At 45.9% G+C, this 17,826-nt stretch overlaps 1 protein-coding gene across 1 annotated transcript in view; it reads left to right on the top strand.

Moving 5' to 3' along the window:
• The window catches only part of EPHA1 (EPH receptor A1), a gene marked incomplete at both ends in the record, with an annotated part of 32,854 nt that overhangs the window by 12,475 nt on the left and 2,553 nt on the right, over nucleotides 1–17,826 (top strand). Inside the window, 12 exons of the mRNA XM_084225422.1 lie at nucleotides 2,345–2,620; nucleotides 4,263–4,653; nucleotides 9,289–9,444; nucleotides 10,350–10,682; nucleotides 11,874–11,998; nucleotides 12,101–12,260; nucleotides 14,727–14,823; nucleotides 15,604–15,659; nucleotides 15,936–16,058; nucleotides 16,162–16,347; nucleotides 16,751–16,812; nucleotides 17,195–17,404. Of these exons, the coding sequence (XP_084081548.1) occupies nucleotides 2,345–2,620; nucleotides 4,263–4,653; nucleotides 9,289–9,444; nucleotides 10,350–10,682; nucleotides 11,874–11,998; nucleotides 12,101–12,260; nucleotides 14,727–14,823; nucleotides 15,604–15,659; nucleotides 15,936–16,058; nucleotides 16,162–16,347; nucleotides 16,751–16,812; nucleotides 17,195–17,404 (2,175 nt within the window). The remainder of the gene's footprint in view (nucleotides 1–2,344; nucleotides 2,621–4,262; nucleotides 4,654–9,288; nucleotides 9,445–10,349; nucleotides 10,683–11,873; nucleotides 11,999–12,100; nucleotides 12,261–14,726; nucleotides 14,824–15,603; nucleotides 15,660–15,935; nucleotides 16,059–16,161; nucleotides 16,348–16,750; nucleotides 16,813–17,194; nucleotides 17,405–17,826) is intronic.

Below are 17,826 nucleotides of genomic sequence, written 5' to 3'. Positions count from 1 at the left end.
GAGACAGTTGCCTGGCAACTTCTGGTCTCATCACCCTTTCATTAAATGTTGTATGTAACAGTTTTCCTCTACTACTTTGAATTTAAAAGCTTCACTGAATAATGAAAAGAAGTCAGAAGCATATTTAACAATAGTTCTGTATTGTTAGCATAAATAATATCCTCATTTTACTTCCTTTACCCATCAGCAGTAGAGTCTAGAAAAAACATGTCTGACTCCCTTGTTATTTCTTTGCACCACACTGCATATGAAACTGTGCAATTGTCAGTGCCAAGCATCTTTGCCCTGAAGAACTGAGTCTGGAAGAAGCTGGGCTGAGATGAGCTAAGAAATACAGGAGTTAGCAGTTGGATTTTTTTCCAGCAGTATAGTTTAAAGGAATTTTTTTTTGTTGTTGCTAGAGTTGTCACCACTGAAAATGAAACTTTGGTCCTGTATCATGTAAGTTTTGAAAATGTATTTCCTTGACAGGCACCCCAACAGCTCATGTCTTTCAGTGAGACATGCAAAAACCACTTTCTGGTGACACTTGTCTGTGGTACTGCCTTGGGATAAACTGCTAATGGAAAGTTGTCTAACTCTCAGCCTCCAAATGCAATTATGCTTTTCCCAGGCAGACACACATTTAAAAATGCTTCTAAAAGCCAGTCCTAACACTGGCAGTGTATGAAAGCCAGTTTGCTCTTATTCTCCTTCCTAACTTCTTTTCTTTTACTTCAGTCTATTTCAGGATGCATTGTAAATTCAGTTCTGTAACATTTTCCGGAAGGTTTTCAGTTAAAGTGATTGTCCCTTCTGCTTGATCAATTGGGATTGATCCATCAGTCTCTTTCTTTGTTTTGCTATCATAAATCCTTTGACCTTCAGTGAGTGAAATAAGTGTAAATCCTGTGTGCTGCAGGTCTATGCCAGCTGGATCAGATTAAGAGGGTGGGGTAACACTAGGGATTAATTATGTGGAGAAAAAAGGGAACAAGAAGGGACACATAGATACCATCCCCAGAACTTCTTGGGAGGAGACTGCTAGTATGCACTTAGGCAAAAGGCTGAAATCATGCAGAGAGGAGCTTGTGTTATCAGCAGGACCTGCTAGTTTGGAGAAGGCTCTCCAATACTTTTCAGAGTGGGGCTGTGTAGGAGGTATGCTCTAAGTCATAGCATTAAAGCAGAGCCTCTTTGGCACTCTGTGGGTCCATCTCTTGTATTCCACTAGTGGAGTGACCTGGTCTGTGGGTGAGTACAGGAGGTGGTGGTGCTGAAGAAATGTGTGAATCTCATGCTCAGCCCATGAGATTTGACAAGTCTGGAGTAACACAGGCCTTGTTTAAATTGCATCTTAACCTGGGGTGCGATTTAAAACCAAGATGCTTAAACTTGTGCCAGTACTTATGTGGGCACTTGCTTCAATTTAATTTGATTAAACATTTAAAGCATAATGAGAAAGGCAGTCTTAGCATTGGAGGAAAAAGGATGTAAGTTATTTTCCCTGTGGACAAGACCTTGCTTTCCAGATTTTCAGTTCTCATATGTGAATTACTCAAAAGAGAATGTTCTTTGACCTATGGTAAGGAAATAAAAACTAAAGCCACCTAAAATTTGGCAAAAGCAAATGTTAAAATCAGTATCAAACTTTATTAGATTCATGCAAATAGCATTAGTAAGGTCATATAACCAGCTGGGCCCGTGTCCTCCTCTTGGCCATTATTTGCCTGGGGAAGATGCAGAACCTTAATGCAATATGAAGTTCAGGAAAATCAACTGAGTTTTAATAGTTAAATTAGGTTTTGCAAAATATCCCACTTAAAGAAGCGTGAACTCCAAGTTAATGAGTGCTTGCTCTAGAACAGTCTTTCTGCAATTTACCTTACCATTATTATGCCAGGCCATCTTTTCTCTCACCCCCAAATACTGTGCATTATTTCTAGGGGCAGATAATAATCCTGGTCTGGTAGGTCCTACTGTACACCCTGGATGTAAACTGTGGCAGAGAGGAGTGGCCAATACATGGAAGTAGTGGGTCTTTTTCTCAATCTCCAAGATAAGGCAGTGCATGAAAGAAGTAAACTGGAACCAAGGTAGGATGAAGGGGATGTACAAAGGTCTATGTAAGTCAGATCCTAATTGCAGGATCCTCTTTGCTCCCTATGTACAGAGTTTAGGCAGCCAAGGGGCTCTAGACCAGATGCAGCTTTTGCTGAGTGTATGAGACTTTTCAGCTGGTGAGACTTTGAGCCCCGAACCCTATGCGAGAACTGATTTTTAGGCAAGATTTTGTCATACTTGAAGCGAAACTTATTTCCCACACCTGTCTAACAGTATGTGTTTTCTTCTCCCCTGGGAGCAGTGGAGTGAAGTGCAGCAGATGATAAATGGTACCCCGATCTACATGTACCAGGATTGCAGTGTGCTTTCCGAGGGTGACACTGATCACTGGCTTCGCACCAACTGGATTTATCGGGGTGAGGCAGCCTCGCGCGTTTATGTGGAGCTAAAGTTTACTGTGAGGGACTGCAAGAGCTTCAAAGGTGAAGTGGTGACCTGCAAAGAGACCTTCAATCTCTATTACATGGAGTCTGAACAAGATGTTGGGATCCAGTTTCGCCGCCCACTGTTCACCAAGGTCTGTATTGCTGGGGGTGAAGACTGAGTCATATCTTTCAGCTTAAACTTGTCATATCTTTCAGCTTAAGCTAGGTGTGTCTTGCTGGCTGGGACAGGCCAGGAGAACCAGCATGTGGGGAAGGGCAGGGATAGTAAGTGTTGTCCTTAGAGTAAACTTTACCCCCAGTGCCCTCTGTGATGCTCAGAGCAGTCTTTGCCACAGGAGGCATAGGAGGTTTCAAATGAGATCAGACCTGTGTTCTGCGTAACCTCTTATTTAACCAGACACCATGTAGGTAAGGATTCTAAAGGATTGTGACAGGGCTGGATGGTTAAACCAATTTTTAGAAATAATAAAGCAGAGACCAAAGGAATTTTACTTGCTTTAGGGAATAAAACAAGATTAGACCAAGCAGAGAACAGAATCCAGTTCGGGTCTCAGTGGTCCTGATTATTTACTCTGATTGCCATGAGGTTTAGGGTCTTGTGTCATACATCTAGAGGTGATGGCTTGCTACAGTGAAGTTCTCCCTGGTGTGAAGGTATTTAGCACTGCTGTATTCCTCAACGTTGTGATCTCTTGCCATAGAAACATTGGAATTGCAGAATAAAGAACCTCTGCTTTTTTTCCAGAGGAAATTCTCTAAGCCAATTCTGTTCTAATAGAAGCCACAGACCTGAATTATTTGACTGCCCTTTCCTTTGCAGTTTGAATGGGATGTGATGGAAACAAAGAGTAATAAAGGCCACCACAGGCAGAGCAGAACTCTGGTAACTGATTCCCCTCCCTCCCCAGTGCTCCTCCACCTCCCCTGCAGCCTACAACGTGAATTTGTGCGATACCTCCACAATTCCTAAACATGCCTTATGATCCCTGCCAAACGCAGCTGCTCTACAGAGCCTTTCATCTCCAATCCAACTACAAGGAGTGGGTGGTGTCGTACAATGGGAAGGGGCCTGCGGAGGAGAGGATCAGTTATCAGGCTCTCCCACCAAGAAGAAAGGCCGCCCCACCTGCAGTCCAGCTCTTCCATGTCACAGGGTGTCACAGAGGCCTTTCCCATTTGCTCAAGCATGGAAAATATCCTCACTCACTCATTCACTCTTACCCTTTGTTTGAAGAGGCAGTGGGAATGCAAAAGCACGGGAGCATTTTTCACCCAAGTACCTACAGTGCTGAAATATGCTGAGTGCTGCGCAAGGAGCACCTTACAGTAGATTATCTGAACAGCAGACACTACAGCCTAAAAACAAGTGGCTGTAATTTCCTGGTTGGTTTCAAAGCACAGCTCTTGAGTAGTGTTGTGGATTTACTGCATGCAATTTGCAAACAAAGAAAATTATGACAGAAAAGGGGCAGTTCTTGAAGACCTCTGACTTCAGAGACTCACAACACCGGGTACTGTAGAAGACCAGTGAATGACTACAAAGCAGTTGAAGGAGATGATGGATGGAAAGTACAGAGGCAGGAAAATATGCCCACCCCATTTTTAACACCTCTTCCAAGCACAAAGAAAGCATGCAATACAGTGGCATTAGAAGCAGTTGACCAGACAGCCCCTAAAAGTCCTTAATATAAAAGAGGCCTGGGAGGAATGGGTATCTCAGCTGCTGTGGCCTGTTCAGATGGTAAAGCTGTTGTCTTTCTCTTTTTCACGTAGCTCAACACTGTGGCAGCAGACCGGAGTTTCACAAGCAGGGACATCGAGTCGGGGGCCATGCAGCTGAACACAGAAGTGTGCCCCATTGGGAAGCTCTCTCGCCGGGGCTTCTACCTGGCCTTCCAGAACTCTGGGGCTTGCGTAGCGATGGTGTCTGTCCGAGTGTACTACAAGACTTGCCCGGAGGCGGTGCGGGGCCTGGCTCGCTTTCCAGAGACGCTGGCAGGGTCAGAGGGGCTGACAGAAGTGCCTGGGGTCTGCGTGGAGGACGCAGCTGAAGAAGTGGGCTCTCCCCCCAGGATGCACTGCAGCACTGACGGGGAGTGGCTGGTACCAGTGGGCCGATGCCTTTGTGCTGTGGGGTTTGAGGAAGTCGATGGGAGCTGCGTAGGTGAGTATGCAGACACTAGCTGTAGGCCATGGGAGAGGTTCCAGAAAGCTAGAGATCAGAGTATCTGTAAGCAGAGAGTGGGATCAGGAGAGTAAGTGTGGTCTACCTCTCTCTTGCCTACCCTCTGTATCTTATATCTTTCCTTCTCCTTAGCTTCTCTTTTTCAGTTGTGATTTTTCTCCTCATGTGTCAGGTGTAAGACCTGCACACACCTCTCCACTCCCTCTTGGGCTTCAGCCAGGACCTTTCAGCTCTGGAGCTAGTTTCTGCGAGCTGTAACTGTGTGATTGACACTGACTCACTCAACAACTGGTTCTCAACCCTTGAACAGCAGCCTTGTTCTCTCAGGGCAGATGGGTCAGACACACAGAGCAGGGTATTTGTCCCGTGACTAGAAAGTTGAGAGGCAGAGGGGACAGGTTTCTCCTCTGTCCCTCGTTCTTCTTGGACTGGGATGGCTCTTCTGCCATGGGAAATCATGTAAAGCGTATTGCACAATAGCGTGGTGCCTGCTCTTCTGAAGAAGAGCAATTAGCAAGCAAAAGAGTCACCAGGGTGCTGGAGTCACAGCAAGCAAGGGTTGTTGGAGTAAGAAGTGCAGGGCTCTCCCTTGGCTGCAGAGGAGACAAGATTCAGCTTCTTAAGGCAACTTAGTTTGACACGTGTGGTGTTTTGGGGGATATGTATTACTGCAGGGAGAGAGGTAAAAGACAGCAGATCTCCGCTCTTGTTGCCAGAGCTGCGTGGCACAAGGCTAAGGCCATAGGGATCCACGCAGTGCTCACAGATTCAGCAGGTGCCCCGTGTCTCTGCTTTGCTCTGCTACAGGGAGCTGGTGTCTATGAATCCCTGCTGCTCGCTGCTCGTTTTGCTTGGGGAGCTGGAGAAGGTTGAAGCACAAGATCCCCGGCCTCCTCCAGCAATCCCCTCTCCTCGCACAGCCCAGCCAGTTTTTCCACTTAGGTGCTACAGAGCTCTCCCCGCCCTCCTGAGAGCACTCCTCTGGGAAGGGGCAGGGAAGCTGTCATGTCTGGACAAGCCTCGACTGCTATCGCAGCACAGGTTCATTCTACATCTGTGCTTTCATCCCACTCCGCCCAAGTACAGCTGCAGCCAGAAGTATGTTTTGCAGGATTAGTAGGGACTGGGGAGGTCTCCCAGGAGACGAAGGGAAGAGGGGAGAACCTGGCAGGAGTAGGGAGAGGTACTTCATGACCAGAATAGTATCTTATTGGAGCATCAGGGGAGAAGGTGAATGCAGGGGAAATATCTTAGGATCTGCTCCCTCAGCAGAAAATACCAGACTGTGCAATTGACTGGGAGTAATCTAGCTCAGGATAAGGACTGAAATCACAGCTTTTACTTTGTACTCAGAACAGAGGAGGACTTCTTCAGACCTGTAAAGTGTGACAGGATGGAAGACCTGGCAGCGTCATTTTGATTCTGAGTTTTGCCTGGAGTAGGAGCAAAAAAAAGGGGAAAGCTGCACCTTTGCCTTTTAACAGGAAAATGAACCTGACCTCTGTTACCAGAGACAACAGAAAGCCAGAGAATCAGGTCCTTACCTAGTTGCCTCAATCTCTCAGTGAATTCCCAGCTGTATAAAGCTCTGCTGGGTGCAGAATGGCTCAGCCACCTCACAGTCCCAGAAAAGCTGTGCCTGCCCCACAGCATTCAGACTTTGCTGCCCATAAACCCAGAGCTCGTGATTAACTTCCTCAACTGTGTAATTTGCTGTGCCCCGGCCTGTGCTCCGGCTCCTTGCGGGGCTCTGCAGGGCAGCAGGTGAGCCGAGCTCCCTGGCAGCCCCGCTCTGGTGCCTGCAGCCTTCCCGGCCTGGCTGGCAGACTCAGGAGGGGCACCTGCAGGAATAAGGAATGAAGGAATAAGGAATGAAGGAAGCGCCCCAGCCCTCCTCTCTGCCCTCTGGTGCTCGGTGAGCAGGCCCTTTCCCAGACTCGTTTTTCCCATCGTGCCGCCCGGAGCGGGTGCCCAAGGCCCGGGGAGACCAGCGGGGCTGGGCGGGGGCCGAGGCTGCTGGCTGTGCGCCCGCCTCCCCCGCCCCCGGGCCGGCCGCGGGCAGCCGCCCCTCCACCTCCGCACCCGCGGGGCAGGGCGGGGGGATCCGGGAGCACCGGCAGGCCCCTCCGCACCGCCGGCCCCAGCGCCGGGCCGGGCCGGGGCCGATCCGCGCCGCCCCGGGGCGGGGCCGGGCCGGGCTCCGCGGGCCGCTGCCGCCCCCTGCCGGCCGCCGCCGCCAGCCCGTGTCCCCGCTGCTGCCCTCGCCTCCTGGATCTGTCCCTGCCAGCCGAGTGCCCCTCCGTGCAGCTCCCGCCTTGCGGCCTCTCTGCCAGGCTGAGGGCTCCCGGCAAGGCTTCTCCCGCCTGGAGGGGCTCGGCACCGCCGGTGGCACAGCAGGCGTGGGCGGTGGGCTGCAGGGCTGCAGGGCCCACCGCCACAGAGACGCTCCTGGGGTTACCTGTTCTGGAACACGAGTCTTATGAGGAGCGGCTGGAGGAGCTGGGGGTGTTGAGCACAGAGGCTCAGGGGACACCTTATCCCTCTCTGCAAACACCTGAAAGGAGGGTGTAGCCAGGCGGGGATCAGTCTCTTCTCCCAGGCAAGTAGTGACAGGACAAGAGGACATAGTCTTTATCTGGTTTGGGTTCGACATTAGGAAGAATTTCTTCACAGAAGGGGTGATTAGACATTGGAATGGGCTGCCCGTGGAGGTGGTGGAGTCACCGTCCCTGTAGTTAAGAAAAGACTGAGTGTGGCACTTAGTGCTGTGGTTGCAATGGTAGTGTTCAGTCACTTGCACTTGATGATCTCAGAGATCTTTTCCAGCCTAATTGATTCTGTGATTCTTGCAAAGGTTCTCAACCTCAAATTTCTATAATTTACTTGCGGACTGTCTCAGCCTGATAAGAGTATATGTATATTGTGTCATATCTGTGGCAAGTAGTATTATACAGGCAACATCAGAACCTCTGTGTTGTACATGAATGTGGCCATGCACTTCCTTTGTTTTTCACGTCAAAGCCCTCCTGGCCCAAACTGATCCAATGTCAGAAACTATCAAATCTTATGCTGGAGCAAAGGGGCAGGAGGCCTCAAAACTTTCATCTTCAGTCCAGCATGTAGAAGTGTTCTCAGTTGTGAGCAGCCTGAAGATCAAAGTAACTTTTACTGCCTGTTTCTCAAAGGGATTATTTGATCTGGAGTATAAATGGAATCTCTTTGGGCTGTGACAATCAATACTTGAGCCTTGTAATTATTTTCAATGGCCCTTGCAATCATTAATCACATAGTTGCATGATTGTATCTCAGAATGATAGATTTTCCTGAGTGGTTCTGTCATTTCCCGGCATCAGAAGGTGCTGGTTGCTCCTACTTGTGATTATTTCTCTTTTCTGGGCTCTTCAAGAATCCCTTCTGCAGACTAATGATGAGTAGTCTTGTTTGGCCTGTGTTAGTGGAAAGTTTTCAAGGTCCCTCAGATGTTCCTCTTTGTCACATAGGAGGAATGGCTGGGTTGGTTTTTTTGTCTTCTGGATAAAGAATCCTTTCCTATGCTCCACCACAGTAAGCCTTTTGTGTGAAGCTGCTGAACAGATGGTTTTCTCCATTGAGATCTCCTGAGGATTACACAGGACATTGTTGCTTTTATAGTAATATATAAAAAGGGTCATTCCCTCAATGTGCAAGTTAAATGCAAAGTGGTAGCACTGGCAGAAAATTAGTGTATGCATTTCTCAACCATCTGATTAGCAATAGGTTTGTTGTTTCTTTAGCTAAAGAAGTTTTGATTCATTTAGCACAGGCTGGCAAACCATTAAATTCACAGGTTGTCTTAAGCCCCATCACTGATTTTCTCCTCCCTGCTACACAACTGAAGAAGTGAAGCATTGACCTTGAGACAGCTGGTAAGCTGACCAGTGCTTCTGTGCATTGAATCAGTAGTAACACAGCAAAACCAGGTAGTCAGATGTTTTATTGAGAGAGTGTGGCTGCTCACTCTGGTAGGACTGGAAGTAGAAAACATGTGACACCTATTCTCTTGCAGTCTGTGTTGGCTCCATAGCCAGTTCCACTCAATGCTGTGAGGTGAACTGAAAGCTTCCTAGATATTCCCCAGGGCCCTGCCAGGTGATGCTCTGGTACAACACTTGAAATCAGCAAAGATGCTTCTGCCAAAAAGCCTACTGGCTACCTCATATGGAGTCAGCAAGCAGAAGGCTCTTAGGAGTGCAAGGATTTGTAGCTACTCTTTATGGTTCTTATTTGTGGTGTGGAAAGCTTGAAGGACAAGGTGAGGACCAGTCTGGCTTTACATTGGAGGAAGATTCTGAGGTTGACTGGATTCCGTATTCATACAGCCTCTGTGAGGAATTAGATCTACTTTTTCAGTCTGAAAGTCCTGTCATAATACTGATGCTACCTTGAATTGCCTCTTCTCTCTGTCTGCTCTGACATGATTGATCTAGGTGACTGCCAGATGTCGAGGTGTTCCTTCCAACCTAAATATTTCTGTGAACTAAAAAAATGGAGGCAGATAAAGGAGTGTTCAAGAAGTTTTTTGTTGATCTGGGTTGATTGATTATGTTATGTTGGCTTATGTTTGTCCTTCCACAGCCTGCCAGCGAGGGTTCTACCGCCACTCCCTGGATGCTAAACGCTGCCTAAAGTGTCCCCCCAACAGCTTGTCCAACGAGTCAGGGGCTACATCTTGTCCCTGCAATGCAGGCTTCTACCGAGCACCTTCGGAGGGCCAGAACATTGCTTGCACCCGTGAGTTTCACACAGAAAGAAAGAACAATATCCAAACAGGCTGAGGGATGACCTTATTGAGAGCATCACCACAGAGAGGAACTTGGGGGTACTGCTGGACGTGAGCTGGCAGTGTGAGCTTGCAGCCCAGAAAGCCAAGCGTATCTTGGACTGCATCAAAAGCATGTGGCCAGAAGGGTGAGGGAGGGGATTCTCTTCCTCCACTCTGTCTCGTGAGACCTCATCTGGAGGGCTACATCCAGGTCTGGGGCACCCAGTACAAAAGAGACTGGGACCTATTGGATCCAGTCCAGAGGAGGGCCCTGAAAATGATTGTAGGGATGGAACACCTCTCTTATGAGGAAAGGTTGAGAGAGTTGGGGTTGTTCAGCCTGAGAAGAGAAAGCTTTGGAGACATCATCTTGTGGCCTTTCACTACTTAATGGAGCCTGCAAGAAAGATGAAGGAAAGGTTTTTATACCAAGGCCTGTAGTGACAGCACAAGGGACAAAGGTTTTAAACTGAAAGAGGGTAGATTTAGACAGGACATATGGAAGAAATTTTTTATGAAGAGGGTAATGAGACACTGGGACAGGTTGTGGGTGCCCTATCCCTAGAAGTATTCATGGCCAGGTTGGATGGGGCTTGGAGGAACCTGGTCTAGTGAAAGGTGAAACCCTCCCATGGTGGGAGGGTTGGAACTAGAAGATCTTTAAGGTCTCATCCATCCCAAACCATTCTGTGATTCCACGAACAATAATACGGGGGAGAAAACAAAAGGTTGGAAAATGGGGATGAGAGATCAGAGAGGGATAGGCTGGCGGGGAGAGAGGGCTCCATTTGAAATGCATCAGCAGAAGGGAAGCTGTTGCAGAACTTTGGGCATTAACAGCTGGATCTAACACTTCCTTCTGTGCTCCCTGTAGGCCCACCCTCAGCTCCCCGCAATGTCAGCTTCTCCCTCCTTGGCACCCAGCTGAGTCTGTGGTGGCAGCCGCCCAGTGACCACGGCGGGAGGAAGGACCTGACTTACACAGTCTTCTGCCAGCGCTGCCATTTCCTGTCCTGCGAGCCCTGCGAGGCTGCCGTGGTGTTCTCCCCCAGTGCCTCTGGTCTCACGAAACCTGCAGTGGACGTGGATGGCCTAGAAGCTTACACCAATTACACATTCACTGTGGAAGCCCATAATGGTGTCTCAGGAATGGGACCTGCTCCACAGAGAACTGCTCCAGCTGTCTGGGTCTCAGTTGGACATGCAGGTTAGCAGAAGCAGAGAGAATTTCTTCCTGCTCATCACGAAAAGGAAGAGGAATCTCTGTGAATATTTAAGCTTTCTCCATCTTCTTCTTCTGCCTGACACACGTGTTGGTATGGTACAATAAGGATTCTAAAGTGCCTCTGGAATGTAAAGTCCATTAGTCATATTCCTTGCAAATCAATGTAGCAGAAATCATTATCCACCAAGAGCTATGAATCCATCAAGAACTTAACAGAGGTGAGGAGGATGAAGCCCTCCCTGTCACACAGTCCAAGTATTGTTACCTGTGTGACAGGAAGAATGAAGGCTGTGTCATAAAATATTTCCCGTGACTCAGATATTGCAAAACACCAAACACAACTGAAACCCTGGTGTAACTGGAAAATAAAAGGTTTTGAAAGCATGGAGGGATGAGGATGTTAAACCTTGACACATTTCTGTAGGTTAGCTTCAATCTGGCTAGTTTGGCTGTCCTGTAAATACTTTCCAGAGCACCATGAAATGTGATTATAGAAAGGCGACATCATGGTGCTCAACAGCCCTTGGTGCATTCCCCAGGTTCTAATTTAGTAACAAAATATGACTTTTCTTCCTGATGCTATGCGGGGGCAGCACAACTCTGAGCTAGAAAAGCAGAGCTACTTTTGGCTTGCCTCATCACTTCCTGATGATGATGAAGGACAAGGAGAGAACCAGGCTTAACTCCTCAGTCCTTGCAGACTCTTGAGAATTATCTTTTTATTCATGAGCAGCATGCATTTGCAGTCAGCTGAGAGATTTTGAGCATTGAGTTTCACTCTACCCTTATGCAACGCAGCTGCATTCATAAATCATTACGTAGGAGAGTTGTGCTACTTCTGCTGTAGGAGCATAAAATCCTAACATTTTTATTTCAAATTGGACACTTTCAGTGCAGTCCTGGGATAAATGTAATTTCTTGGAAGATGGATTTTGTTTTGAGGGCCAAACACAGATATGCTTCCACTGTTTGGGCAGAAGCACACTATTCGCAGAAAGCAATTAATTACAACCAGAGACCTCCCTCTCCTTCCACCACACAAGAGAAAAATGACAGTGGCAATGAGACTCAGTTCCAGTTGCATTGTATGACTAGAGCTTCTGGTGGAGAGATGACATAGTTTGCAATTTGTTTGTACTTCTCCCTCATGTTCTCTATTCTCTCCCACTGCAGCTCCAGTGACAGTATCCCAGTTTATTCTGACACAGAGAGATGACAGCAGCCTTTCTGTTTCTTGGCTTGCCCCACGGCAACGCAGCCGGACCTCAGTGGAGTATGAGGTCATGTTCTTTGAGAAGGTAAGGCCTGCCTGATTTGCTCTTCCCCCTTTCACCCAAAGGGTTGGAAGTATCCTCTTGTTCAGCATGCATTTGTTACTTGATCCTGTTTGGTTCCTGCAGGGGGAGGAGGCACGTTACACAGTGAAGCACCTCCTTGAGCCGAATGTCACTCTGCGAGACCTGCAGCCCGACACAGCCTACCTGCTCCGTGTGAGATCCATCACACCCCTGGGGCCTGGACCCTACTCCCCAGAGCAGGAATTTCGCACCCTTCCACCAGGTAAAGGACAAGCACTGGTATCTCATCTGAGAGAAACTCACTTCCCTATCAGATTGTATATTCTCATGGTTCATGGATCTCTTTTTGTGTTCTGCTGCCTGTAAGGCAAGACACCACTCTCCTGAGTTCCTTGTCCCCAGAGTTAAGCCTGTTGCTTTGTAAAGACAAAAGACATTTTTCTTGCTTCCTCGTGGTCTTATAAAATTTGCTTGCGCTTTCCCCTTTAGACCTGATCAGCCTCAGTTTATTGTGCTGTACTGGCACAACACTTAACCAGACCTTTATTTAGTTTTTGAAAGACATTTTAATTTTGGCTAAGTTTGAGTGCTGGTCAAATGATTACCATATGTCTCCTTTTGTGTGCCAGTTACTAGTGAAAAGGAGAACTCAGAGGACCTCAGCACTAATTTTTCCAGCTTTATCAGTTCCACTGTATGTAGTCCAGTTCCTGAATGTAGCTCTGCCCAAATAGATGGTATGTGCCACTGAAAAAAGTTCTTCACCAAAGTACAATGTGCAGAAGGCCAAGCTATCAGGGCCACAAGAAGACCTTTCTCCTGTGTCAAAGAATATCTTACATAGGCCTGACGTCCAACCTCCTCTTTCCCTGGGTCACCCAGAAGCGTCCCCTTAATCTAAAGTTTTCTGTAGTGGAATTTGCTCACTCTTCATTCCACAGACTCCTATTTGACCCTATGGATAACTTTAGAAATACATGTATTGAAGTGCTGCATTTGATAGACTAATTTTATTGTAATGAAATAAGGACATGAGGAAGAGAGCTAAGGCATACCTTGATGTAACTAAATAGTTAAATTAACAGTGTAAAAGCTGATAAGGAGTTGGGATACCATTGCTGGAATATAAAGGTTGGGCCCTTTTAGGCACCAGGAGTTTTTGGTAAAATCTTCATGAAGTCACAGTGACAAATGATGATAACAAAAATGATGTTTAACCAGTTAAATAATGTACTACACAGGCCCTGTGAAAACCCTACCCTGTAAATTATCAAGCAAAACTGTTTTGATTAAGAAAATACTTTCATCAATATTATGCTTTATTTCAAATGAAAATTGATCACCTTATCATGTCAAGACAAAGGCATTTTGAATATGAAAGGGGTTAAAAAGAAGTGCCTGCAAGGTTTCATTTGATGAGAGTTCTTGTTTGATAATACTAGGAGCATTTTTTAGCTATTACAGTCTATGAATATTAGTGTAGCAAGATTTGCAAGAAGTGGCAATTTTGTATTTAAATCTGAATTTGATAATTTTGATCCTTTAAATTCCTGCAGAATTCCTGTGTATCTAAATGCTTCTCCATTTCATTAATAAAGATACTATTTCACCTTCCAAATCTTAGCTTTTTGATTTTAACAAAACAAGTACATTAGCTCTGTCTCTTGATTTCTGCTTAAGTAAACTAATGATTTTTAACAATTTTAGTGGGATGAGTCAGAGAAAGAATGACTAGTGTGTTAATTAGGCTTTATGGATGCTGGCCATTCAACTAGATGTTAGGAAACACTTCCCCACACAGGTCGGTGTATCATTTGTTCCTTGCTTTAAAGTCTTCTAATTTATTTTAAAAAATTATTTGGGGATTTTCTTTCTTCCAGATGTTTCCCGAGTCTCTTTTGGGAAAATATTAAAAATATGTAGGTTCTCATTACTTCTCCATTAATGCATTTCAAGTTCTTAATTTTGTTTTTTTAAATTATGGGAAATAAGTTTTAAAAAGACCGGCAGAGGTAATGTAGCATTTTCTCTGATGAATTCAAATGTACTTTGTGGAAATGCCTAGCTTTAGCTTGAGAACCTAAATGGAAGGAGACAGCCTGTGTTATGTGAACACTCTCTCAAAGCTATCCAATCACAGAATGAAACCACCTGATGCTCAGTTTTGAGAAAATAGGAATATGATAGACTGCAAGGTTGTAAGTCAGTACTTGTTTCAGGAGTCCTAAGCAGTGAGGGGCTTATGATAGGGTAATTAGGCAAGGGACCAGCTCCAGATATTGATGGGAGGGGAGCATACAATTAATTTCATAAACAAGAAGAGAGTCACTTTAGACTGTTGGGGAAAATCATGTCTTTGCTTTGCCATAGTATAATCAGGTACTCAGCTGGAAGAAGGGCCTGATCCAAACAGATTGTTGGAGAGGACTGGGGGGGAAGGAATGTCTGTTCTTCACTTTTGAAAGTGTCATGGAATTTAAGTTGGAAATCAGACATAGGGATAAATCGCTCAACTGGAAGACCAAGACTGTAGATAAGAGTCAACCAGGTAACCAGCAGAAGGTGCTCCATGCACATGAATAACAGTGTGATAGGCCTTCCATTTGGTGGCTCTGCTGCCTGCAAGACAAGGGGCTGTAACTTGCCCAATGCCACTAGCTGGTGGTATGTTCCAAACAAATACATATTGGTCTTTTAAGTGATATGGCCTCTCTCTTTGTTTCTGCAGACACGGGAGCTCTGTCTGGTGGAGTCATAGTCTCTATTATCTTTGGAGTTCTCCTATTTATTGGTCTAGTTGTGGGATTTCTCATGTTTCGGCGAAAGTAAGTATTGAATTTTGGTATTGAAAAAGGTATAGATGTAGGAATAGCTGAGCTATGGGAGCTTGAGAAAGGGAGACCTCTACCTATACAATATCTCACAGGATATTGTATAGGTAGAGGTTAGTTAGACAAGAAAAACACCACCATGCTGCAGCATGATGGAAAGGGTCTCAGTAAATAATTTAGATTAGCAGGAGTGGAGGGATTGATATTGTAAGATAATGTTTGCTGTTGGGAGCAGAGGAATATGTTGTGATTTCTCAGTTTTGTTGTAATACAGCAGTATGATATTGTTGTCATGACAGAGGAATACAACCATGGTTATGGTACAGTTATTTCTATAGCTGCTGATCAGTTCAGTGGTAATATATGTATCCAGTAATTTCAAATCATTTTCCATATACCATTACTGTTGGGGTCCTCTACCCACATACAGAATTCTACTTTCCTTCTCAATGTCAGAAAGGCTGCTGTTGCTTGGTTTTAAGATGAGATATTCTACTGAAAGTGTACAGAAAACATGAAATAAACAGAGATTCATCTGTAACTCAGCACAAAACTCCCTCTATGAAAACAAAGCTCTATTTCTAAATGTTAATGAAGCATCATATTTTATTGCCAGCTGTACTGTTCCAAGTAGGTGTAGTGTCTGGTCCCACTTTGCTCTGTGCTACCCTGAACTCTGTTCCTAACCAACTAGGGCAGACACCTTGGAACTCTTGCTTTTCCCTTTGCTGTCTGCTGACCATTTTATTTTCATGACTCTTTTTGATGTTCCAGGAGGGCTCGTCGGAGACACGCACGGCCGGATTACAGTACTTCGGGCTTTGAGCGAGGTGAGGGTCAAAGGGGTAATAAAACTGGGGGGAAGCCTAGAATGTGTTGGAAGGAATGGAAAGAAACATTAGTTTGAAACCAGGCACTGACATGGCTTTTCTGATGTAGTTTGCCTCTTCCTACAACAGTTCTAATCTTCAACCTAGGTTTGGTAGATTTTTTTAGTGCCATTGTCAGAAGCCCATGGATTCACTTCTGCTTTTGTAGTTATGCTTTAAAAAGGTTGTCCAAAGAGTTGACAAGTTAATTTGCTCTTTTGTTTTCCTTTATCACAGAGAAGGTCTGGTTGAAACCCTATGTAGACCTGCAACCATATGATGACCCCAGCAGAGGGGTGCTGGAATTCACAAAGGAACTGGATGTCTCTTGCGTCACTATGGAGAATGTGATTGGAGAAGGTGAGTTACTTATTGCTCTCCTTGCCTTTCAGTTTCCCCACACTGTTGATTTGCTGCATATCCTCAAGTTCATCTGTGTCATTTTGCCTCTGGTTGTCTTCAGGGGAGTTTGGGGAGGTCTATCGTGGGTCCCTGCGACTCCCGGGGAAAGAACGTATTGTGGTTGCTATCAAGACTCTGAAGTCAACATATTCAGACTCACAGTGGTGGAACTTTCTGCGTGAGGCAACAATTATGGGGCAGTTCAATCACCCGAACATTGTGCGTCTGGAGGGAGTTGTTACCAAAAGTAAGTAAGAGTGTGTGGGAGAGAGTCCTGGGATGAGAGCAGAAACTGGCACATTTCTCATGCCTTTCTTAGAGAGTTTGTTCTGGAGAAGGCAGGCATTGTCATGTCAGAGAATGAGGAAAGGAGAGGTATGGATTTCCAACAGAGTCCTGAGGCACTGTTAGGAGAGGTCTTTTAGGGCTGGTGAGTAGATGAGAAGTCTGGATAGTGAGGGGTGCTGCAGGCTCATATGTGCATTACAAGGAGGAGTACAAGATCATTGGGAGATGTGTAAGGAGAAGGGGCAGCCAGCTGTGGAGTGTTAGCTGGGTGGGATATGGTTCTCTGTATTGGGGGATATGGAGAGCATTGAAAGGTATGAGTAGAATTTGAAAAAGGCTGAAACCTTCTTGTCTTCCTCAAGGGAGGCCAATGATGATCATCACTGAGTATATGGAAAATGGAGCACTGGATACCTTCCTCCGGGTGAGAAAGTCAAATCTGTAACAGGCTTGTGTACTGCCAGAACTTGCACTTGTCCTGGGTTTAGGACCCTAAAATAAGACTAGAAGTAAGATCCAGACATCCGCTTACTTTCTGCTTACTGACATTTCCAGTGTCAGCAGCAGAAGCTTAATGCCATCCAGTTTGTTCAGTGACGAGAGTGACGTCTTTGATAGTTGAAATGCAACTGCTTAATGATGGCTGGAGACCAGCAGCAGTCCCTTAGTGAGGACCTGTTGGGGCCTTTGGGCTGCAGCATTGCCTTTTTGCTTGCTCACCACTGCCCACTTTTGTATGTTGATAAGGTCACTGACTAGAAACCAAGCGGATTGATGTCACTTCTCTCACTTCTTCTTCCATGCAGGAGAATGAGGAAAAATTTAGCCCTGTGCAGCTTGTGAGCATGCTGCAGGGAATAGCCTCTGGCATGACCTACCTTTCAGAACACAATTACGTGCACCGGGATCTGGCTGCTCGCAACATCCTGGTAACACGCAGTCTCCAATGCAAGGTGTCTGACTTCGGTCTCTCCCGAATTTTGGAGAATGATGCAGAGGGAACCTATGAAACCAAGGTAATGCAAATCCAGTCTTTCAGCCTTGTCAATTAACTGTAGGCTCTGAGGAAAATCTGTAGTAAAATTGCAAGTCGTGCTGTGGATGGTTCAGAAGGTGGTGCTTTTGTCCCTGGAGTCCAGGTTGATTTTGTTTGCTAAGAAATTCAGAGGGACTGTGGTGTTAAAATGAGAAGCAAAATAAGAGGTCTGATCTCTTTGACTCAGTTACTAAATGACTCAGTTACTAGCTTTGAAGATAGCCTTGCTGTGATCAGAGTTTTGGACTAGAGTCATCTCCATGTCTCTTTCGATGAAAGTTCCAGTAATTCTAATGTGTGATGTCCTTCAAAGCAGGGCTGTGACTGGTGTCAGGCTCTTACTCCCACAGCAGAGATTTTGTGTACTGTTCAACTGAACAGAGGGCTTAAACTCATTTACTT

The sequence above is a fragment of the Fringilla coelebs genome, assembly GCF_963513975.1.
Source record: "Fringilla coelebs genome assembly, chromosome: 2".
Lineage (NCBI taxonomy): Eukaryota > Metazoa > Chordata > Aves > Passeriformes > Fringillidae > Fringilla > Fringilla coelebs.
This window is presented reverse-complemented; position numbering and strand designations above follow the sequence as displayed.